We start from the raw sequence: 25,770 nt of genomic DNA, 5'->3' as shown, positions 1-25,770 counted from the left end.
AGCCGTCTTTGTGGCAATAGAGAAGCAACGTGACGTTGAGCAAAAATAAATATACATGTGCCACATAATACGTATACCGCGTGTGTGTCATTGGAGCAGCAGTAAGCATGACAATCAAGCTAATCCTTGACAATCTAGGCAACCAGGAAAGCTAAGAATAATCAGCTGAACCTTTGCTAACGCTACGTATATCCTGGCCACTGCCACTTTTTTTGATGACGCTTCGATAAAAACAAGCGTAAGCGCACCGAAAAAATGAGTACCAAGCAGTGGCTGAGCGGTTTGCCTCTCCGTCGCCACTTGGGCTGTCCGTAACCCGGAGGTGTATTGAGCGCATATGTAGCAATGTCAGCAGCGTAGAATATACACGAGAATTTGCTTCGTAACCGTGGCTCTTAAAAAGCTCAAAGAAGGTCCCCAAGAAGACATGCGAGTTTATTTAGAGCGAATTTGCCGAATTGAGTGGGCCGAAAGCCTTTGTACGAATGCCACTGTGCAAAATACGTTGTGTTTGCGAAAGAGGCTATATAGAACTTATCGCCCGCGCTTGTATTCCGTCACAATGAAACGACGAGAAATTGTATTTCATCACCTCTCGGACTACCCCAAGCCTCTAAAAAGAGAAAAGAAAAAAAAAACGCTGTTTGCTCACATGGAAACTTCTAAGACTATGGAAGTTGATAATTAAATTACAGCATTCAAGATGCAAAGTTTATCAGAGTTCAGGGAGATTATTAAAAGCGCGTGGCTTGTACTTTATGAGCATCCGCGAATATTACATGCCAGATACGTCACTTCGATTTCTTGCGTACGGCTATTTACTTCAAGACGGTTGCCAAGCTGTCATTGAGAGGTTGTTAATTGACTTACCTTTAGTTTCCCTTAATCAACTCACGTTCATAAGCCTATATGCAGGAAAGAGGATACTTGTTTACTTCAATGAAATAATTCTCATTCGCGTTCTTTCGCACGATGAAAATCGCTACCAGTGGTTCATAACTGACCGCACTAAACTACAGAATGATCTAGGCGGCGCTAAAGGTTGCGGACCGGACCGGTAGGTGGTTCGAAAAAAAAGTGTCACGATAACAACGAAGTATTTGTCCTCAACGCGAACACACATAGACACACACGCGCGCGCGCGCCCACACACACACACACACACACACACACACACACACACACGCACGCACGCACATGCACACAGAGACACACACATACATGCACACGCATACATATACACGCACGCACACACAACTACAGAATAGGAGTTACAGGCATTAACTTATAATTTATAGACACTTGAGAATTAACTCACGCGCGAAAGCACAAAAAAGCTTTGTCACGGCACGAAGAGTCAACAAAAAATTCAGCGACAAAGTTATAGATGCTCTGTATTGAACTGAACGAAGAGTCCGGCTATGCAAAGGGCATTAAAATCTCCATGCAACTTCACCTACCAATATAATGAAAGCTCCAACAATCACCTCGCAAAGAACGACGTACTTAGTCGGGGCGAAATCCTTTTTTTCCGATGTTATGGAGCCACTGCTTCCGGCGCACGACATTTCGTTCTCTTCGGGGGATGGAAAATAATGCTAGCCCTTTTTCTGATCTGCTGCTGCATTGAAACGCGCAGCAGCAAGGCATTTCCACGGAAAACTAAGCCCAGATTTCTACGGAAAGACCGAAACGCACGTTCGGAGCGACAGGGCGACCACAACTTGGAAGTCGCATGGCGGGCAGGAGAAACTAAAAGCGAGCGAAAACAAGTTTCGCGACGTTTTCGTGACGTCAGGGTCACCTGACAGGGCCGTATCGTGCGCCGCAGCCATTCAACGTCGCGGAAGATCTGGCTCCGCGAAAGAGGGGGAGAAAAAGTCGCATCATCTGACCCTACGGGCCACCATGGTGGGATGCGAAAGCATCGCGGGGGGTGCGCATCGAGTTTCCGTTTCATTTCAGTTGGCAACACAACCCAATGAAAGTTAGAGTGAGAGAATGTATTGAGAAGAGAGGAGACGTTTGTACGGGGTTGTTGCGTCTTTATTTAGAGATCTTACGTGATTACTAGCGTCGGTGCGCGCGGTATCTTGAAGACGATGGCTTTGTGGTCGGTGTACTGCACTGCGATGGGAACGTTCACGACTTGCCCCTTGATTCCGTACTGCCCATTGGCGTGCGTTAGTCGACGAATGCTCATGAACGGAAGTCGCAGTGCGATGATCCGTTCTTCGACCGGGTTCAGCGCGGGGAGGTGCTCGGGTTTCGGCGTCTATCGGTAGCCGTTGCTCACGGTCATCACCGGAACCTTTCCTGACGTTAGAGCCTCCTTGCACGCGGAGCACACCGCGAACTGCAAGAAGTCGCCGGTGTTCTTGCTCAACTGGCGTCGAAGCACGCCGAAGACCGCGTTACGCTGAAGTTCGTTCTGAACGCTCCCGACCTTGGTCAGGTTGTTGTCGAACCAAAGCTGGTCGCACACGTTGCAGCTGTACCCGAAGCTCCGATCGGGGAAGTCGCACTTGAACCGCGCGTCAGTACCGTCGAAGCCGGGGCGTTTTAATGGCCTCGAATGTGTTGCTGCTTGGCCGCAGACTCGCATTGCCTCGTCGCTTCGGGATCAGGAGCTGCCGCTCGACGCTGCCGTTGCGCTTCGACTTTCCAAGCCCGGATTTCGTAGTCGGCTTGATAGCGCTGCCGTTCCACTTCGGCGTGCCGAGCCCGTGTTGCTTCCGTAGAAGTTTCCTGCCGACGTGGACGTTTCAGTTCAGCTTCCCTGGCCCGAAGTTCGGGGTCCGCTTGCCGACGCTGACGTTTACGTTCGGCTTCCCGAGCCTTCCTCTGCTCCGCGGCGGTGGCGCTGCCGCTGCAACTAGCGCCGACGTTGACGTTGTTCATGGCGTTTCGCACATCGTTGCACAGAGAAAAAATGACTGAAGCACAGCGAACGCACGCTTTATACTGCGCCGCGACACTTGCGCCGCCTAGCGGCGTACCCTTAGATAGAGAGGGAGAGAGTGAGAGTTATATGCAATGATTTGCTGCGCCGCACCTGTGGCGGAGAGGGGAAGAGGGGAGGAGGAGAGCGCACACCTGCGTAGAAGAGGAGAATGAGGGAGAGTTGCGCATGCGCAGTTTGTGTACGGACGCTGCAGAACGGACACTGCCGCGAGCATAAGATGCTCTCGCATCTAAAAGGTGTGTTGAAATGGTCAGGTTGGGGTGAGGGAGAGAGAGACAGAGATTCAACTTCAATGGTGGCAGCAATTCACGAGGGCGGACGCAGCCTCCCTCCGCCTAGCAGACGGCCGAGATCCCCTGGGTCTCAGCGGCTGCCTCGGCTAGCTGGACGGCCCAGACCTGGTCTTGCTGGTCTGAGCTGAGCAGCAGGGTCTCCCACTGCTGCCGGTTTTGAATTTTGCGGCCCTCGAAAGGAGCCGCCTTCGAGCATGCCCATTGAATATGTGGCATATCCGCCCTACATTTACATAATTTGCATTGATCGTTGTATTGCCCTGGATAGAATCTGCTGCAGGCCACAAGGTTTGGATACATGTTTGTTTGCAGGAGGCGCCAGGCCACCGCCTGTTTTCTGGTTAGCGCGGGATGAGCTGGTGGGTACCGGGCCCTTCCCAGCCGATAGTAATCGGTTATTTCTTTGTAGCTGACCATGCGGTCTCCTCTCGTTGCCGGCTGGGCGGGCTCACTTGCTCGGCGTACTAGTAAGTCCTCGAGCTACGTTGTGAGTCGCCTCGTTGCCAGGGAGAGAGGAGTGCGCGGGTGCCCACATAATTTGGATCGTCCCGCGATGACGGTCGCTGTTACTATTTAGGATTTTGAGCGGCTCTGGCGAGATGCGTCCTTTCGCGAAATTGTGAACTGCAATTTTTGAGTCGCTTATGATAACTCTCGCTTTCGTGGAGGCCACCGCTAATGCTATGGCGGCTTCCTCCGCAACTTCGGCGTTGTCCGTTCTCACGGTGCCGCTCGCGAAGGGTTCTCCGTCCGCGTTTACCGCTATTACGGACATCCCTTTGCGTTCTCTGTATTCCGCGGCGCCTACGTAGGCTACGCCCTCTACGTCATGGTATTTGCGCTCAATGTGGCGTGCCCTTGCCTCTCGTCGCTCCTCTTGGTGCTCCGGGTGCATGTTCTTGGGCAGTGGAGGAATTTTAAATTCCCTCCTCCTCTCTAGTGGAATGCTTAGTTTGGTGCCGTGTTGCGCTTCATATGGAATTTGGAGTTTCTGTAGAATGTGTCGCCCCGTTGGGGTTTGTGTGAGTCTTTCGTATTGGGCGGTAGTGTGCGCCTCGATTAGTTCGTCAAGCGTGTTGTGTAGCCCTAACTCTAAGAGTGTCGTTGGGCGTTGTGACTGGGACACCAATTGCCTGTTTGAAAGATCGTCTGAGGATTCATTCCATCTTGTTTTTTTTTTTCTGCTACACCAAATGTTAGGTACGGTGCCACATAGACGACGCGGCTTATGACGAAGGCCTGCACTAAACGAATTAGGCTGACCTCCATTATGCCGTAGTGTCTATTCGCAATCCTTTTGATTAGCCTTAGTGTTTGCTGTGCGCTGTTTTCTAGAGCCTTGATGGTACCGAGGTTTCTGCCTTCCGCATGCAACTGGAGTCCTAGGACTTTGATTTGGTCTACGATAGGTATCGGGCCCCCGTTCACTTTGATGTTAATATTCGGTGTTCCTCCATATTGTTTCCTGGTCGTAGGGTACACCAGCAGGAGTTCGGACTTTTGAGAGGAGCAACTGAGCCCCTTCTCTGCCGCGTAGTGTTCGACGGCCTCCGTGGCCTGTTGGAGGGTTTCCTCGATTTGGCGTTCGCTGCCGCCTGTCACCCACAACGTTAATGTCGTCGGCGTACAGGCTGTGGTTGAGGCCGCGGATCTTACTGAGGATTTTCGGCAGGCCGATCATGGCCACGTTGAAGAGAAAGGGGGACAATACCGAGCCTTGCGGCGTTCCTCTACTACCCAGTTTTATGTCATCCGACTTGATGTCTCCTATCGTGATTTGAGCTGTGCGGTTCGAGAGGAAGTCCCGGACGTACGTGTAGGCCTTGCGACCTACCCCCAGGTCCTGGAGGTTCCCTAGGACCGCTTTGTGCGTAATATTATCGAAGGCCTTGGTGAGGTCCAGCCCTAAGATGGCTTTCAGTCCCGTTCCTCTGCCCCGCGCGTCGAGGATTTGATGTTTTATTTGGAGCAGGACGTCCTGCGTGGACAGTTTCGGCCTGAACCCGATCATCGTGAGCGGATACAGACCTCTATCCTCCATGTAGTTGCTTAATCTAGTGAGAACGACGTACTCCATCAGTTTCCCCACGCACGAGGTTAGAGAGATGGGCCTGATGTTCTCAATCAGTAATTTCTTCCCGGGTTTGGGGATCATCACTACGTGCGCAGTTTTCCACTGCGGCGGTATTGCACCCTGTTCCCAGCAGGCGTTCATGTACTTTGTTATCGCCGCGATGGATTCGTCATTTAGGTTTCGGAGAATCTTGTTCGTAATGACATCCGGGCCCGGTGCCGACTTTGTGCGCAGTCTGAATATTTCGGCCCTCACCTCGGCATCCGTGATCTCCTCGTCCAATGCGGGATTTTCCCTGCCCGTGTACGCATTCTGTGGTTCTCGCGTAATGCTTCCTATGTATCTGTTCTGTATGTCGCGAATGAGTTCATCGTCGGTTCCCGCGTAAGTGTGGGTGATCTTGTTGAGGTTCTGTCTCTGTGTCGTTTTGCTGCCCTCTGGGTCTAAGAGACATCGGAGGAAGTTCCACGTTTTGCCCAGTCCGAGCTGGCCCTCCATGCTGTTTCATGTAGACTCCCATTGCTATCGGTCCAAGCGGTTCGCGTGATCTTCAATCTCCCTGTCTAAACGTGCTATTCGCCGCCGCAGGGTCCTATTCAGCCTCTGGCGTCTCCACCGTCTCTGTAGGCTACTGCGCGCCTCCCACAGGTGGAGGAGTTTGCTGTCGGCTGCTTCGAGCCCTGCTTTCTCGGGTAGTTCTCGAGTAGCCTGCTTTACCGCCTTGTGTATCTGTTGTGTCCATTTATCAATGTCCGTAATAATTTCTTCGCAATCGATGTATGCCATTGTGTTCTTGTGTTCTTGTGCCTGTCTGAATATATCCCAATCCGCCATCGTCAATTTCTTAGCCTTCTTTTTTGTGGGTCCCGTGTGTATTGTTGTGGCTATAATGAAGTGGTCACTGCCCAAATCGTCTTGTGTGTTTGCCCACTTGGGGCCCTGTGTATTCTTTGTGAACGTGAGGTCAGGTGTGGTGTCCACGCTTACGCTGTTACCCGTGCGCGTGGGTTGTTGAGGATCCGTAATAAGTCTGAGCCCCTCCTGTTGTACGTCTATCCAGAGATTCCGTCCTTTGACGGTTCCTCTGCGATAGCCCCACGCGGGGTGCGGCGCATTAAAGTCCCCTATTACTACTACCGTGTTTCGCTTTGCTATGTCAAGGGTTTTTCGGAACAGGGGCACGAACCTACTTGTGTGTATTGGAGAGCTATAGATGTTTAGGACAAAGAGGCTGCCGTCCTTCTTGCATGCCGGTATTATTTCTAAGAGGACGTGCTCTACGTTTGATATCGCGGTTTCGTGTTGCATCACTGCTAAGTTTCCTTTGGCTAGGGTTACAACGAGTGCTTTCGCGTCAGAGGCTCCGTAGAATTTGTACCCTGATAATTTTGCCGGTCCCATAGTGTCTTCCAGGGCTATGACGTCTGGGGTTTCATTTCCTGAGAGGAACTGCTGCAGGTTTGCCTGTTTCCGGCGAAACCCTCGGCAGTCCCATTGCCAGATCAGATATTCAGTGCTACATTTATTCGGGGCCATGTTGCTAATTGATGCCCCCCCCCACCCACCGGTGGCCATACTGCTGTCCGCTACGGTGGGTCTCTGGTATGGTTTAACATTCTTTATAGGCCCCACCGGTGCGGGCCGATTTTCTGCCAGGGTGTTCTCTAATGCTATAGTTCGGATTTCGAATCCTCCCATTCTGTTTTCAATTGCTCCCATGCGTTGTCCTAGTCGTTCCGTCTGCGTATTGAGCATTTCGAATTGTTTCTTCAATAAGTCTGCTAGACTCATGATTGGTTCGTCCTTAGTCTGGTGCTGTTCTTCCGCCTTCCGCTTATGCGGCGGGGCCGGTGCCCGTACCGGTGCTGGTGCCGGTACCGGAGCGCTTACCTGCATAGGTGTGGCGTTCGTCGTGACTGCCCTACCGCTGACGGATGGAGTACAGCTCCGATCTCGTGTCTTTTCTGCTTCTAGCTGTGCTATTTTAGCTCGAAGGCCTCTATTCTCCTGTAATACCTGAGCTAGCGTTGCCTGAATATGAGCTAATTGTTGCTCTACGGTGGATCTGCCACTATCCAGTTATTGTTGGGCGGGCGGGGAGACCCTTTCTGCCCAGCTCACCTTGCTTTGGTGTTGCTGCTGCGGGCCAGGGCCCTGCTGCTTCCGCTGCTGTGGTGTTGCCGCTGACGACCCGGAACGAGTCCTTGACCTGGACGGCGTCCGGGATCTCGATCGCCTACCGCCGTCACCGCCGCTCTGGGGCAGCCTCGGGTAGGAGCGGGAGCGGCTCCTGCTGCTGCCGCCGCCTCTGCCGTTTCCGCCGGCGTCAGTGCTGTTGGGGTTCGGCCGCTCTCTCGAGCGGCTCGTCCGGTCTTCGGCGCTGAGTCTCCGCTGCTCTTTCTGGGTTCTCTCCCACTGTCGTTTCTTTAGTAGATATGGAGTCCTGAAGCTTTCCGTGCACTTCTTGTCTCCCGTGATGTGTTGCTTCCCGCATAATTTACAGCTCGGTGTACATTGGTGTTCTTCCGTTGGGTTCGGTATGCCACATCCGCGGCATTTGTTGTTGTTTAGATTGGGGCACACGTCCAACCTGTGGCCGATGCGCCCGGACTGTTCGCACACTTCGTCTTTCTTCTTGCGCTACAGCCAGCCTTTGCCTCTTTCATAAGTTTTTTTACAGTTCCCTAATTCACGAGCCATATATCACACCACCCGCACGCATATCGCTACGAACTGGGCACCCATTACAAGTCTTACGGCCACGCTCCCATACAACTACCTTTTCTTCGTCTTTTTTTTCCCGCACAGCATCAGACTGGAACGCCCTTCCCCACCACGTGGCTGAAATCACTTGCCCGACATCGTTCTTCGAAAATGTGTCTTTGTTGGCTGAAAAATAATCAGCTTTTTTCACCGCGCATTTTTCCCCCTTCTTTCTGTGCACTTGCGAAATGTAGCTTTCTTGTAGTTTTCTGAATACCTGTGTTTCTGTTGCATCAACTGTACCCACCCCTTATGTAATACCCCTAGCAAAGGGGTCTTTAAGGAAATAAAACTGAACTGAACTGAACTGAACAGTAGGCAGCGGTATTCAGCGCCACGGTAGTACACGTAGTGGGGGACGTGTGTCCCTTCGAATACTATAACGATTGAGTTTGTGCGGCCCATTCTTCTCGCGTGTAGTATCGTAGGGTTTCGGTCGGTGACCAGGCTCTTCTCAATGACTTCTTGGCTTTCATTCTCGGGTACTCCGTGGATAACCCCTTTCGAAGTATCCTCCGGCGCCGTTATGTACGCTGCTGCGGCATAGGTCTGGTTTCCGATTCGATTTCTTCAAGTTTGCTGTACTTGATGACGTTGTCTTTGACTGGGGTGCTCATCGTTAGTGTATTCTGTCGTGCGTTGATTCTAAGCGTATCGTCTCTCGCTGCTTCATGAGTCAAGTCAGCCCCAAGGACCACGCCGTCCCTTACGACAACGGTGTGCAGTCGCGCCGCATCGAAGCCGCCGCGCGGGCGGATGACGAACTTAAAGTCATCGTGCGGCAGTTGCGGTTGCTTCGGCGCCGTCGGTGGTTGGCGTATGCGCACATCGCTCTTGTATTGTGCCGTGATGGCCGGTTTTTTTACTTGTCTCTCGCCTTGTTCATTGTTGAGTTTCCCGCTCCTGTGTCTCTTCTCCTGAGCCGCTATCCAGCCTGGATCTTGCATTACTTCGGGAGTGATGTACTCGCCCTCCACCTCTGTGATATCCATATCGAGCTGCGGTTGGGGTGCTGGGGCGTCACCTCGCCGGGGCTAACCTCGACGCTCGCCGGGGTCCGCGGGGTCAGAGGTCGTACTAAGCCGAAACAGGCATAGGCGTGGACGTCGCACAAGACGTTGAAAAAAGTGATCCACTTGCGAAATTTTGGCCCCACGTGGTCCTTGGATGTTTCGATGTTCGTTGTCGTAGAAGTTTCACTCGTTCCTTGCAAATTTACGTTAATTTCATGAAAATCCTGCAGAGCGCACTCAGGGTTCCACACAAGAGCCACTTCGTCGTCCGGGGTGCAGGAACATTGCATTGCGGCGAGATGGACGGGTTGGAGTAGGTTGGAGATCTTTAACACAGTCCAGGAGGCGTTGTATGAATCGTTGTGGCTGGGCTGGTAGCTCCGTACACCAGCTCTGCTGCTTAGCACTGTAGGTCTGCCAGGAGGTCGGCTCGTAAACCCAGGACCACAAGGGACAAGCCGTCAACCCAGGTGGCACAATTGAGGCGGGTTGTCCGGCGGCCTTCAGTTGTCGGTGAAGGCGTTGCACCATGCCATTGGCACAGGGGTGATACGCAGTGGTACGGCAATGCCTGGCGCCGAGAATGCGATTAAGGCATGCAAACAGGGAGGACTGAAATTGGCGTCCACGGTCTGTCGTCACGGTGCCAGAACAACCAAAGCGAGATACTCACGCAGAAATGAAAGCGCGGGAAACCGTCTCAGCCTTGATGTCCTGAATGGGAAAACCTCCGGCCAGCGTGTTAAACAGTCGACCATGGTGAGCATATAATGGTAACCTTGAGACACGGGTAGAGGTCCGACGATGTCGAGGTGAACATGGTCGAAACGATGGCTGGGTGGAAGGAAGGCTTGGGGAGCAGTGTTGCCAGGTCCGACGAGGCGGCGTAGCCAAAAGCTAGAGAAGTTGTAGCCCAAATGTAGCCAAACACAAAAAGTGCAAAAAAATTTTGTACCCAAACATAGCCATTATTATTTGCAGTTTTATTTGTGTATACATTTTCACATTCGGCTACGGCAATCCTTTTTTTTTTGCACAACCCGGTGTAACAAAATGTCCGTGCCGCCATTACGGTCGGCCCTTGACATCAACATCAATGACATCATGCTTGCACAGAAGACTTTTTTGTTGGGCCCGGAAGCTCTTAAGTTCCAGTGAATCGCTGCAGAGGGCGAAATCAGTCCTTTTATTTTATGACATGTAGTACTAAGTTGTTTTTAGTTATTTGCATTTATTTACAGTAATAATATTAACCACAAACTCTGCTTTTTAGCTGTCGTGAACGCAAAATAATGTTTACCATCATCCATCTCTTACGTCATCTCTGCCTACGGCGTAAAAGTTCAGCTGTCCAGCGATCTGCGACGTCCTCACGGGTTCTTTTTTATGAGCTAAAACAAGTCTTCCGCGCTATGACATCTCGTGTTATTTGTCTCATCGTCCTATCTTGTTTTCACTTTCTTTTAATTAGCTTGGCCCGGGTTAGCTGGTACATGATCTATACACTGTTCATTTACGTCAACCTGGCCGCCATCTTAGGTCTCTAGCACGGCAAGAACCTGCGTTAAAATAAAGTGTCAGACAACAGAGGCCACTCGCTCTCTGAATCGGTATAGGCGAAGCTTTATAAGATTACTGCACAAAATGGCACACCAGTGTAAGAAGCCTGCAGTCGTATTCGGCGACGAACACGTCCCGAACATAACTCGCTCGAAATGGTAAAAGCCGCGACAGCACGCAAAGAGTAAAGGTAAACAACAAATTGATAACAGTGTTTATGCTGCGAAAACCGGTTACAGTCAAAAAGCAAATCATATTGATGTGCTAATAAAGATTTAGAATAGGGGCCCCCAACGTTTGGGGCCCCAAAGAGCTTTGCGGGTGTTAGCGTTGGGTCATAAATATTAAAATAAAATGTAACATTTTATGATAAGAGTGATTTAGATTTACGTGTTTCATTACAAATTAGAACTAATTCTATTAGCAGCAAGCAACTTGTTGCGGTTAGTTTTGAGTAACCAACTATACGTACCTTCACGCAGCCAAGTCTATCCGTGTTAGGCCTACGAGCCATGAATTCGGAATCAGCGGTGTCTAATGAATCAATCCTCATTACACATGTTAGTCGAGAGAAAGCGATAACCGCCATCACTTCTCCTAGCTTACGAACTTCACGCGTTAGCACGAATTGAGCCCAGATCGGTGCTAGGTTAGAGCCGCCGCTTCGATGGGCGCCGCCATGTTTGTTGACAAAAGCTTTTGGGGCATCTTTTGGGGCTCCTGCTAAATCGCTGAAATAGCGTGCCTGACGCAAAATCCAAGCACAGTTTGCATCTTGCGCATGCGCAGTGGCTTCGACGCTATTTCTTTGGGGCCCCCAAAAGTTTGAGGTCCCTATTCTAAAACTCTCTAATAATGGCTGGGGTTTTACGTGCCAAAACCGCGATATAGCATGACGCAGTGGGCGACTCCGGATTAATTTTGGCTACCTCTGTTTCTTTAACGTACACCTTAATCTTAGTACACGGGTGTTCCTGCATTTCGCCTTGATCTAAATGCGGCCGTCGTGGCCGGGAATCAAACCCGCGTCCTCCAGTCAGCAGCGCGACACCTCACCTGCTAAGCTAACACGGTGGGTGAAGTTCATGTGACGTGGTGCACTGATGCCATCGTGGCAAACTTGTCTCAATATTATAAAAATGAGTATCTGCATCCGTGACATTACGGGCAAACCATCATCATCATCATCACCATCATCATCAGCCTATATTTTATGTCCACTGCAGGACGAAGGCCTCTCCCTGCGATCTCCAATTACCCCTGTCCTGCGCTAGCGTATTCCAACTTGCGCCTGCGAATTTCCTAACCTCATCATCCCACCTGACTTTCTGCCGTCCTCGACTGCGCTTCCCTTCTCTTGGTATCCATTCTATAACCCTAATGGTGAACCGGTTATCCATCCTACGCATTACATGGCCTGCCCAGCTCCATTTCTTCCGCTTAATGTCAACTAGAATATCGTCTACCCCCGTTTGTTCTCTGATCCACACCGCTCTCTTCCTGTCTCTTAACGTTACTCCTAAGATTTCTCGTTCCATCGCTCTTTGTGCGGTCCTTCCCAGGCGGCACGTCAGCTCGGACCAACGTTGGATATGTATTGGCACTTCCTGGCCGAGTGATGGCCTAAGGATAACAGCGTGGTTCCAATATGGGCTGGGCCATTCTAATTCCTGGCCGAATGATGGCCTAAGATTAACAGTGTGGCGCGAATATAGGCTGTACCATTCTGATAAAGATCCAACGCTGGCCCGCATTACACATTCAGTAAACAATATTAGCTCGTCAATTCAACAAGGCGGGAATTATTGGACCAACTTTTATGTGGACTTGCCAACATGGGTTACTAAGTTGGCTTTCTCTGGGCTACATTGGTCCGTAATAAGCCAATTTGCGCCTCATCAATTTTTAATACTTTCTGGTACGACTTGCTAAGGTTAAATAGCATGTTTGAAAGACTAATGCACTGATCACAGGCACACTGCGCAGGAACCAGAAATACGTTTGCAAGCTGTGACCCCTTCAACAGAGCGGATACCACGTTGGTTAATTAATTAGAATTCGCTTGACGATACTATACTTTCGTTCAGATTTAATAACAGCTTCGCTTATATGCTTATCTGTCACGGGGAACGGGCTGATCGACTTGCTGTGACAGACCGCGGGTTGTTCACAGCAGGGCACGGGTATATACTGGCGCCTGCCGCTTAAGTGTGCTCCACACATGATAATTAAGCAATAGTTTGTGAATGACCTTATGGTAAAAATTAATTACAAGGAACGTATGCTTGCATTACGGTCAGAGGATTACGTAGTACAGTAATCGCAAGTGTCTGCATGTAAGGGCGGTTGCCGAGTGCTTGAAGCGTGTACATAAGCACTCAAAATTTGTTTCGCGTCGCTTTGGGCAGAAGCAAACAAAGCAGTGAGACCTTTCAATGTTCGCTAGAATGATATATGCTTCGAAGTTTTCGCACGACAGCCGATGACCTGACGTGCAGGAATAGCAAAGTCCTTTTCTTGGCGCCGTCGGCAGAAAAGGCACTCGACTCGATCATTGGTGTAAACGGCATGTCGATGTTATGTCTTTCTTATCTAATAGAACCTTAAAGAGACGTTTAAGCGTGACTGATTCTGTAAACCCAAGTAAACCGATGAGAAAAGAAATATATATATATATATATTACAACGTAAAATACCACTATCGGCTAATTAGTGTTTGTGGTCGAGTGCGTGGGGTGCGGTTACCTTATCACCATTCTCGATAAGACGCGTGTTCGAATCCTAACTCTTTTTTTTTCTTTTTTTTAAGTTGCTTATTAATGCACGTTTAACGTTTGTAATTCCATGCGTTTTCACCCCAATTAATCTGCGGTGATTAGGAGGAATGCCGCTGAAGTGCTAGCATTTCTCGGGGACTTCAATTATGGGGTTTTACGTGCCAAAACCACGATCTGATTATGAGGCACGCCGATTATGAGGGACTCCGGTAATTTGGACCACCTGGGGTTCTTTAACGTGCACGGGTGTTTTATCATTTTGCCCCCATCAAAATGGGCCGCCGTGGCAGGGATTCGATCCCGCGATCGGGGACTTCCGAGACATGCTCACAAAAGTGTGGATGAATCGGGCGGCGGCACACGCAACCTAGCCGTGACTAATAAGTTATTTTGTTCTCAGCGGAGGGTGAGCTTGCAGTATAGGCCGCCCCCTGTCTTTGATAATTTTCGTCTCCCTCCCCGTGAAGCTGCCTTGGACCCACCCTTGAGTTGAAGGGATGTACTCACTCTACTATAACTTTATTAATTTGTTTTAGTTTATCTTGTTATATAGCAATTTAGCACTTACGTTATACACAACTCAGGATGGTTAAGGAACTGAGGTTTTTGATCTTGTGCATCCACACAAGTGAGAGACAATTATTTTTCTAAAGGCGGCTATTTACCATATTTATTGCAAATTTGCTTACATATTCGTGGTCATGGTTCTCTCCGTGCATTCAACAAAAGTTAACTAGTCAAAGTAACAGGCGACTATATAGCAGCATTGGTGAAGTGAGGGTGAGGCTAAAGTGCCTGGATTAAAACATGTTAGAAGCTTCTATGGCAACAAAACATATATAACACGAAACATACACATACTCGTGTGTCATCACAGACTTTTGAATATCATTAAAAATGCCACAGTCATCCATTACACTGTGCACAATAATAACAGCTCATACAAGTGACCAAATGCTTTGTATAAAAAGATTTCATTCATGGGGTTTGATGTCCCTAAGCAACAAGTGCGTATGTAGCTGTTATAATGGTGTGGTGGAAGAAACTGGATTCATTTCGCCCTCCTGGAAGTCCAACATGAAGCCAAAGTGCATTATACACAAGCATTATTTTGCATTTTGCCCACGTTCATTGCATTGTGGCCACTGCTGGTAGGATCGAGTAGTATTTTCAGTGTTATCCATACCGAAAATCAATGTAAACTTCCATGGCAATTATATATCAGAAGGCCTTTTTCCTAAATGTTGCACCATCTAACACATATGACGTAGTCACAACTCTGAACCCTCAAAGCGCTTGTCCATTGTCTACTCTTTCTTTCGTGCCATGTCTGCTTTTTTTTTTGGGGGGGGGGGCAAAGGTTTTTAAAATCATGTTTCATATGCACCAACTAGGTTTCTAAATGCCCTTTTATGTGAGCTACAGTTTCTTAAAAAGCTTGTTGTTTCTTTGTGTGGCATTCAACTTTAGCACTGCAAGCAGCTTAAAATCTGCAAAACTAATGACAACTGGAAAGTTTGTGTGGTAACATGATGAAACGGCACACACATTTCTAATAAACTTTAGTTTATAGTCACTGCATTATCTGTTTCTTCTTTAGTGTTCGTCTTCAGTACTGTTTCATCATGTTAATTACAACACCAAACCATCAGCTGTTCCTACTTATGTATAAATTCTAAACTGTTTACAGTGTAGAAGTTATGTGTGAGAATCCTGCTATCAATTGCTTGAAGGAAGTGCAGTAGGTGTTTGCAATTAACATACACTTTGTGGTAGTGATAAAACATTTTGAAATTAACTTTGCTGTGGATACGGTGAGCTAGATGGCAGATTGTGCAATGCTGCATGTGCGAGCGAGTGTTAGTGTGAGTCAGTGTTTTATTAGTATACAAAGACGATGTTAGCCTTGCAAAAGGTGTCGGCATGGTTGTGCCTGCTTGTCTGATATGTTGTTTCTGTGCAACAGTCTCCAAAGCTCACAGCATTATCTGTTTCTTCTTGTGTTCATCTTCAGTGCTGTTTCATCATGTTAATTACCACACCAAACCATCAGCTGTTCTTACTTATGCATACATTCTAAACTGTTTACAGTGTAGCAGTTATGTGTGAGAATCCTGCTACTAGTTGCTTGAAGGACGTGCAGTAGGTGCTTGCAATTAACATACACTTTGTGGTAGTGATTGTAACTAGACCTAAGAAGTGTAAGCCCAAGTGGCCATTGCATTCACTCTAACCAAATCATCATTATCTCCCATGCCAATGCACACTGGAAAATTCTCATGGTTCTGGTGTCTGTTTTCGTAACCATGAGACTGCAGCATTTTGGAACCAGTAAAGTAGAAATGCATAAGCCAGGCTAGTTGACGACACTTCATGGCAATGCACGCTACTAGCAGCACTTATAAACACAAGATATGTAATTGGAAGATATAGGGACAGGTGAAGTAAGTTGCAGACTCACAATTGTTTATTTTTGTACACCATTTCCTTTTCTGGCTAAACCTTGAAGATGTCATTTTTATTCATATACATGTCCAGTCTCTCTGTTTTGGCACATGCATTACTTATTTCTTCAGCAGAGCGACCGATGGCATGCTTATACATTAATCACTTCAATGCATTTTATTTGCATCACCAAGCTTTGATACGTCGGTACACATCACACAATGTGAGGTTTGCGAGAAAAAAAGGATGTTCCACATCTGCCGTCAAGGCCCTGAGGTGCGCTGGCTAACACTCCCAGCTTTAGTTCCAGTAGATAAAACCTTAGTACCCCAGAAAGCGGATGGGAAAACGGTGCTGCGGTAGCTGAAATGCTAAGAGCATTGCACGCGTAATGTGAAGACGTGGCTTCGTGCCTCACCTGCGGCCAGTAGTTTTTTCATCCACTTTCATTTCCATTAATTTATCACTTCCTGCTTCAATTAATACGTACATGTAATTTACCCTATGCTGTCCTTAGTGTACTTGTTTGTTACGATATAAACATCCTATTTTCAATTATTTAATATAGGTAGCACGTGATGTTTATATTGTTTAACGAATGAGTATTTCCAGCTGGCCTTAGGCCCTTCTTTTTATGTTCGAGTTATTCATGATGCGATGAGGCTTTCAGCAGGTAAAACACTAATGATAAAAATCTTATTCTGACAAATAAACTTCCCAGAAAGTGATTTTCCATGAAAGCTCAAACTGGCAGGGAGCATATGCATGGGGTATAAAAGAAAATGGAGACAGCTACCATAGCACCACAGGCACATGCCATATCCCGTACTGAATGTGGTGGTGCAGTGCAAGTTCCAAGTCGTAATTCTGTCATGCAATAAAAAATTAGTTTAAAAATCTTGCCCTGCTGTAAATAACTAATGCTCCATTAAGAAAAAATGCAGTGTTGCAACGCATATCTGCAGCCACTTGAAGAGCTAGAGGCAAAATTTGTAATATGGGCCCACTAATACAGGAGAAACACGAAGTTGCATTGATGTAACATTGCAGGAGCATAAAATAAAGCCAACGAACAACCACATAGGGGTCAGTTATCAACAGTGCAGCCACATGTTCGTTTAGGGAATCATCCATCACAGCAATACGCAACTTCACCCCGCAGAAAATTACAGACATGTACCACACCAGATTTGATGAAATGCGCAGCAGTTATCCTTCCATTTCATTGAATGAAAAAGACGTTCTTAAGTGCATAAATGGTTGTGCTTTTTATTTTGAAGCTAGTAGTGTGTTGTCGTTTTTATGTTTGTTGTATATCTCACTATAGACAGCATCTATAAAAACCTCAATTGCGAGTCAGTGCTTCTCCTTGCTTCTTTATCAGTCTTCTTTGTTTGCATGCTCGTTTCTATAATAAACAATGCTATCATGTCTCCAATACAGCCCCTCTACATAGGCAAAGGAAATGATGCCTAACTTCAAGCAGTCAATTACGCATACGCACAATTTTTGTTCTTTTATTGCTTCCATGTGCCCCCACAAGGAAGCTTGTCTTTTTGTAATTCTACTAACATAGTATATCATATATTATGTAACTAGACCTGAGAAGTCCAAGCCAAAGTGGCTAGTACATTCACTCTAACCAAATAGTCATTATCTACCATCCCAATGCACACAGGGCAGTTCGCATGGTTCTGGTATCTGTTTTCATAACCATTAACTCACCTCAGATAAGGCTCAACTGTAACAGCAATTTTACACTTTACATTATAGGTGTGCTAAAGGGGACTACCAAGTTAGGCTGTATTAGTAAATTCTGCACTGCAATAGCAAAAGGGCCACTGTTCACATAAGAGGCAGCTTGGCAAGTCCGAGAAGAAACAAAATTGGAAGATAAGTGGTAGTGCTGCGGTGAAGTTCTAGCACCAGGCTCACTGTGATGTCTTGAATTTTGACAAGACCTACTCGGGTCTACTTGTTTATCTGGTCAAGAATGACATCATTGTAAAGAAGCGAAAGAATAACCTTAGGAACTTTTAAGTACTTCCCCTGAATATGAATATGAATATCTTGAATATGAGGGAACACACTGAAATCTTTCATACTACCACATTGATGCACCAGTACGACATTAAAAAAGAAAAAAACCATTTGGCCTTTATATTCTGCAGTAAAAGTCAACGTAAGTCAGTCTAAGATGACTTAGTATTGCTCTTTAGTGTCCCTATGCTATGGTGCGAGGCAGTGGTTATGCTGATGCTTCATTCATAAGGGACATCATGTCGAAGATGACATGTGCATGACTACTATAAGGACGTGCCATGCGGCATCACAGATACAGTAATCGTGCCATGTCTCATCTTCCACGGCACAGCTTGAGATAATGTAAAATTGAGTGTCGATTAATGTGGTGCTTCCATTGTGCTAGCCGCACACTAAACGGCTGCTCCAGTGACGATGTGCATGCTGCATGTATAGATGCAGATGTATATACTGTGTTCATGCTATCTTTCCACATGTGTGGAAGCAGCCAGGGCTGCTGCCGTTAAGATGAGAGGCTTAGATAGGCAAGGTGCTGAATGATGACCAACCTGCTCTATTGTGCAGTCACTGTCAGGCTTAGCCCAAATATGTTGCAATCTAGGCAGAACTACATCACTGCGCCTCACTGCAGCTCATTTTTCAAGCATTAGGCCTTGAAAGAGTGCTGCATTCACTCAAATGAATAGAGCTGTCAGCAAGGAATTTGTTGCCTGGAAGCTGATGGGCATCTCAGTAGTGCCACTGATGTGGTGGCACAGTGACCGTGCAAAAAAAATGAGATGGGCAGCAATATGCACGCCAAGGTGATCACAACAGAGAAGAATAAATAACGAAATAATGTCATATTTGTGCATTTTTGCACAAGAAAGAAGAGAAGGGGCCCAATGTGATCGACTGTTTTCAGCACACAGCAAGCTTGATGGCTTCTGTAGCCATATCACAAACCAATTCAAGGGCGGCTACATGACAAATATGCCACAGAGTTCACACGCCACAGAAATAATTTGCAGAGCCCTTTTACATTTGGCAGGGTTCACATCCATTGATCAGCACATCAATGATAGAATGCATGAGCGTTGCTCTTTGCTGCCCATGAGCACACAGGTGGCCATTTATTCTTTCATTGTTGTTAATGCAGCTATACCACCAGTTTTAATGATGTACATGAGATAGGAAAGGCATGCACAACTCTTGAAAGTGAGCTTCTGGAAATGTACTAATTAAGAAAACAGCTCCTGACATGCGAGCATGACATCTGTTTTGCTCACTGATAAAGAATGCAGACATTTAGAATAACATTTGAACCTTGTTTAGGCGAGTGCAGACATTTAGAATAATGTATGAACCTTGTTAAGGTGAGATGTGGCTGCAGGGATCACGCACATGCAAAACATTAAGTTGTGATATATCCTTTGAATAACCTTAGAAAGCCCCAAAACCATTTTACAAATAATAATAATAATAATAATAATAATAATAGTAAAGATTAAAAAACAACTGCAACTTTGTCGCCTGGAAAGTACATTTGTATCCTCCCCCCGCCTGAAAAAAAAAGTCTTTATAACTTTGTAATTGTTTATAACTTGACTGAGCTACCTACAATTTAAACTTAGGTTCAGTGTGTCGAAGACACTAGTGTGAATTTCACGAACTTTCCCACACTTATATCAGCCTTTTGAGCTACCTAACTCTTGTGTGCCAAAAATGCCATGTTGGGAATTGTGAAGATAAACTAAAATCTCCAAGTCTAACTCTTGTTCTGTCACTTCTTTTGTTTCTATCCTCCTGAATTTTATGCTGGTTTCGTTTCTAAAACAAAGCAGCTCTATTTAAAACATGCCAATTACAGAAATTAATTCCCGTCAGTTTTGAGAACATATTAAGCTAGCACAAACAGGGCACTTATCACTGGAACGCAGAACCTGTCTACAGCATAGCTTAACAGGCACTCACTGCTTGTGGAATGAAGTGCAACAATGACTTTACATTTGTCATTTTGGTCTGTTAGTCATGATCACAGAAAATGTGGAACCCTCTGGTTTCTTGTTCATGTTGCCAAGTTTTTTTTGTTTTGTTTTTGTTTCCCTTCATCCATAGTGGCATTATTTGTGATTACTAAATAGATGGTTTGTTTACTCTCTTGCTCTTTCCTTCTGTGTATTCTCGAAAAGAACTGTTCTGTATAATTTTTCTTTCAGAAGCACTTACCAAGATATTCAATTATATTTTATTCAAACACACACAAACGTAACCACATGCTAATTTTCTAGAGGGTGTACGAAGGCAGAGATGGGAGTTACCACGTCCCTGCCAGTCATATAGTTTGGGTGGCCCTGAAGAGGGCCGTTTAGTCTTCCGTGCTGCAACTTGTTCCAGATGAAGTGCACTTCAACACGTAGAAAGTGGAGATATCAAAGGCACAACTGAAGTTTCAGAAAGCTAGGTGCAGGCTCAGGTGGTATCCGTGATGCAGGGGAACTGGATGGCTCAGACGCTCTGCTGCGCCACTCGGTAACTAAGTCATGGAGGTTGTGATGCGCCCCAGTGTGAGCAGTGACTTCTGAAGAGGCATGGCAGTGTGAGCCTGATGCGGTGAAAACACAGCAGAAGCGTGAATGACAGCTGGTGTAGCACCTTGGAGAATTGACATGCAATGTGTCCTGGTTGTACAGCTATCAGCATGCTTGCCGTAAGTGTTTGAACGGCATGCTATGTGGCAGTTGGACGGCTGACTAAGGCAGTTTGGGTCACTACAAGCCCAACGGCCACTGACAGCTTCAGTGAAAGTGCAAAAGAGGAATAATAACATGTCCTTGCTTGTAGTTTAGCCTCAGGCACCGAGCTGTGTTCCGAAGGTCATCAAGATGCCAGACCTTTCTCTCGTTACTCAACGTATTGCAGCGCCAGATATTCAACTGAGACGACTTCAGTGGAAGTTTGAAAAAGTCCCTGGCATTTGGCAAAATCCCACCCGTGAAGTGGTCTGCCATTATCTCCAGAACCACCACAGGAGTACTGTCAATCAGGAAGCAGTCTCCAGGCTTCACATGTTGCAGTTTCTGCTTGACTTGGTTCCTGGATGAGTGCCTCAGTTCAGAAATTCTCCTACTTAGCTGCGAAAGTGGCTTGTTGGAAGATCGCAGCAACTTTTTAATTCGTCCAAGGTAGCTTTCGAAAGGGAATGCACTAAACTCATCTAAAGGGCCATGGTCTAGGCACTGGTCAGCAAGATGAATTAGTGAGTGTACATTGTACACGAGCTGTTTTTTCCCGTATAGCTCACTAAGCTCCTGAACAAAATACCTTAGCAAATCTTTGGCAAAAACATTGTACTCACGGTAGTGCTGAGGCGATGCTAAAATTCTGACCGCCACATGAAACATTACAAAATGCTTGTACTGAGAAGCAGGCAGAAGAGGCTTTAGGACAACAGGCCCCACATAAAGGAGGAATGTCCGAAACTCTGTTGCCTTCCACCGATCAAGCTCTTCTGTACCCCTTGGTTTCCGCTGGAAACATGTTGGAAAGGCCTTGGATGCCTCTCGCAGGCTTTCATTCAGTTGATTGCGATACAGTCTGCTCAGTCTGTTACTGTGGCCTTGGCATACCCAATTCCTTAAAAGTCGTCTCATGACTCCCAGGCAAACGAGATGCATGTATTCAGATGGGAAGAATGCAATCATGTCGACGTCAAGGGAAAGGAATGGTGAAACACCAGAATGGTGGTGCTTGTTCTCTTGAGATCGAAATGATGCATTCGTCCGTGCAGCTGCATGAAGTCTGGGAAATGTCACCCTGTTCTCAAGGTGCTGCCCTTTTTGGTTGCATCGCTCGCACGCATAATAGCCAGTGTGGCCAACAATACATTTGACATAGCTCCTTGCAGGAGCATCGCAAACCATGGCTCCAATGCTCACCCGAACATGAACATCTCCTATGCTTATCCCCTCAGAGATTAGGTCGGAGACCTCTTGCAAAAATGGCTCTAGATAATCCTGCAGACATGGCGGCTTCCCTGCACCACAGTACACACTGACAACAAATGGCGGTGATGCCTCCACATTTGTTATGCGGCACAAAATGGGCCAAAAGGCGAGCTGGCTACTTTTGTAAAGAGGGACTCCGTCAATGTTGCCCTGTAGCTTCAGTTCACTTGGAACTACTTGCCCCGGCTGCAACACTTGACGAATTCCTTCTGCAAGACCAAAGTGCACGAATGACCCATTTTGCTCCACCTGTGCTTTGCGCTCAGTTTTCAAAACTGTCCTAGCATCTTTTGGAAGGTCGGAGATGCCTCTTCGCCGGCAGAAATCGAGGACATCGTTAATGCATGCATGCGTCATATTATGTTTGGAAGCAATTACAGCAAACTCTTCACTTGCCGACAGTTGTTCAGAAAGTACATGAGTGAGCGTTGGACTACAAGTGAAGGCTATTCCCTCATCTGGCCCAGTGCAGCTGTCTGAAGCAACAAAGTCATCTGACTCATCACTCGATTCGCTTCCTTGGGGATCTCCTTTGTCACTTGAGCTGCTATCAGAGTCGCTTTGCTCACATGAGGACGTACCCGCACTCTCCGATTGGAATTCGTCGACACAAGGAGCTTCTTGTCTGCAGACGTCGTCGACAAAGGCTTCGCTACTCGACCGCTCGTTCAACCGTTTGAACGGAGGCTCACCACCGTCATCCGTGGAAAGTGAACTTCGCGATTGTCTGCTGGTTCCCGGCTTCAGAGGCGAAAGTCGCTCTACGCGAGAACTGTCTGCAGAGGTGAAGCTTGCACCTTCGTTGTTGGACGAGGAAGGCCCAGCATTACGCGGCGCGAGTCCTAGCTCATTCATTATCTTGTTGTATTCCTTTCTTACGGCTCGACATTTCCTCCACTTGGACGGCATGATGAGCGAGAGGGATGAGTCAGATGCCGAAACCGCAACGTTGTAGCCCGTTCCGAAAAACGCAAGACGACGGCGAGGCGAAAGCGTGGACAGCAGCAGAGCAGTGGGACAGTCAGTCACAGCAAGGGGCAGCCGACCAGCGAAAGCATGAGCCGCATCGAATCGAACGGATTTTTTTTTAAAGGCCCGCTCGAATGCCAAGGTGCAGACCCGGTGCAGGCGTTGTGTTTTGTCCGACTAATGTGCACGGTGTGCGTTAAATAGGTCTTGAACTGCCGGTGTAATCGACTTCAGAGACGTTATATACCCGCACTTGCAGATACCCGGCAGATACCCGTAAGCTGGGTTTTAACGGCGCTTGCTCATGTGTGCTGTGTCGTCTGCTGCACTGCTGCTTCGCACCTGTACCGCAGTGTATTAGTATATAAGGTACATTCAAGGACACTGTAACTTCACGACTGCACCAAGTCGGCATTGACAGTAGAAAGGGTGCAGCAAAATCGCGAACCAGCCCTGCAGCTTTCCTGTACATTTTGAAACGAACGGTGTGTTTCACATAGGGTGTTCAGAAGGCGCCATTGCTGCACCGCTGAAACTAGTGAACTGTTAATGCAGGTGAATCGAACGTGTCAAAAGTGCGTTCGATTCACCTGCACCACCTGCCACTAGTACACTCTACAGCCATAGAAAGCTGGATTGCGGATCGGATTAATACAAACATTAATATACAATTTATTTTTTCGTTTTTGTCATTCAGTGATTCTGGTGCGACCCGCGCAACTTGAACGCGCTTCCCGGTATGCTTGTTTTTATTGCGTATCATGTGCCGTAATTCATGAAATAACAATGTACTTTTGCACTGGTGATTTGAGAGGTGGCGCACAGTGATGCTTAAGGAATTTCGGGACTATAAAAGAGCGTCGGTTCCTCCAAATCCTCTCCTCTATCGCCCCGGAATTTGCGCCATCGCCATCGACGACAGCCTTGCTTGCCAAACCGAAGAGACCGAAGTCAACGTGTGCGTGAGTATGCATCTTTCTTTTTTTTTTTTTCATACGAGAGTTTGCTTGTCGGGATTGTATCTTATGTGCATTCTCATCTACGGTCAACGTCTTGTGCGAGTATTTGTGTAGTTAATGGAGTGTGCCAAATATGCAGCCAGCGCACGTGTGGCTAGGCATAGCTATGGGCTAGGCGATCGATCGGGTACTACGTGCGCTCAAGATGAGTTCAATCATGCGCACATCTGGAATAGGCATTGAATAGACCGCTCTTTTGATGCACAGAAAGACGCTGGGCGTAGATTTTATGCACGACTTGCGCGATATAGCTACACTATAGATGTTGAATGAGGTGTGACGGGGATCTATGCGCGTGATACCCGTCCACATGCACTTCATCTCCTGCATCGTTTAGAGCAGCGGAATCTACACGCAACCGTGCCGGCCAGGAAATAAATTAGCCGTTTTCCGCGAGAAATTCCGACGTTGCTGCTGCGGTGGTGCCAAACAAAGCCACGTGGATTCTATGCGAACAGTCAAGCACCTGAAAAATAATCAGAGACTTCTTTAGAGTGCTCGGCGTGGCCTAATGGATCCCTGTTCGTCCCGTACGAGTGGTGCGTGTTAGTGCCACAATATGAGAGCAGCATGTAAACTCTTCGCTTCAGCCACGTGTTGTTCACAACTTAGCGTAAACTTTCACCGCATTCCGCTAGCTTTGCTCTCCATGGGAGGCGAGCTTAATTGTACCTCGTGCGAAAGGATACGTCTCTAATAAACCGCCGATTTCGCAGCTTGCACAGAAAGCTCCAGCCTTATGCAGTGGATCGACCACCTGCATCAAACGGCGCATGTAAATAGCGGAACGCTTGTGACACACGAAGGACCTTTAGCAAAACCTCTGAAACAGATTCAGTGCATGGGGGGGGGGGACTGAATTGCAGGCGTGCCTCGTACTCGACGCGGAGATTAGGTGCAGAATGGCTCCTTATAGCGCGCTATTCTTTGCAAACACTGGCACGCGTATATAGCTGCTGATGGCTTGCCAGCTTCCTTAGGCAGAAATTATGAGATAATGGGCAGGCATGTCAAACCCGCTTCTCGGCAAGTCATGAGGTGGTTTATGTCAGTAGTAATAGCTCTGCACCTAACTTTTGCACCAATTGCTTATTCGTGACAGTCGCTCTTCCACACAGACGATTTTTGTTTTTCGTGAGACCGACTTTCATTACATATACAAAATTCACGTGTGTTAAGTTGACATTAGAGTATGGCATACAATGGAAATTCATTGCAGGACCAGCTGCAGAGTGTAGCTAATACACCATGAGCACTATGCAAAACTGGCAAGTTGGCTTTCCTGCACAACAAAAAATTTTCTTCCACACCAAAAGCTCATTTGCAAGCAGATTTTTGGATAGTGTGGATTGTTCAATGTGGTGCTGGCTATTGTTCTGTAAATTGGAGCCTTACTTGCTTCTGGATTTCATTATTTCATAAATCTTTTTCCCATAGTCTAATTCAGAATTGGTGTTCTCTCCCAAATCTAGCTTGGCTGCACTTGTCTGTCAGAATGACAGGGATTGTCTGTCGCGCTTTTATACCTCCTCCTACCTTCATGTTAACACGCAATAACGAACCATTAAAGATCTTGAATAAGTCAAAATTCAAAAGAGTAACCTATTTATGCAGACAGTGATGCATTGTCTTTGCTTTCATAAAAGAATGCTAGATTGGTCAGTCAACAGGTTTATTTTGGTTAGAGGACAGTGTTGTAGTGTAGCTGCCTTCCAATTTTTCAAATCGCCTATTGCCATGAGGATAGACGGTGTTACACCATCTTCTACCAGAGTCAAGCTTTTTTCGCACATTTTTAGTTGCCCATTAATTTGCTGCTGCTGTGTAAATACTTGTCATCCACTACAACATATACAAACGGAT

At 47.2% G+C, this 25,770-nt stretch overlaps 1 protein-coding gene across 1 annotated transcript; it reads right to left on the bottom strand.

Moving 5' to 3' along the window:
- Nucleotides 1-20,162: 20,162 nt before the first annotated feature.
- Nucleotides 20,163-22,853, bottom strand: LOC125945999 (uncharacterized). Its single transcript, XM_049668465.1, has one exon. It carries the CDS (start codon nucleotides 22,826-22,828, stop codon nucleotides 20,711-20,713), a length of 2,118 nt encoding a protein of 705 aa, XP_049524422.1. The 5' UTR covers nucleotides 22,829-22,853; the 3' UTR covers nucleotides 20,163-20,710.
- Between the last annotated feature and the right edge of the window lie 2,917 nt (nucleotides 22,854-25,770).

This window comes from Dermacentor silvarum, chromosome 5 (genome assembly GCF_013339745.2).
Source record: "Dermacentor silvarum isolate Dsil-2018 chromosome 5, BIME_Dsil_1.4, whole genome shotgun sequence".
Taxonomy (NCBI): Eukaryota; Metazoa; Arthropoda; class Arachnida; order Ixodida; family Ixodidae; genus Dermacentor; species Dermacentor silvarum.
Note: the sequence above shows the minus strand (reverse complement) of the source record. Positions and strands in the feature narration are given on the sequence as shown.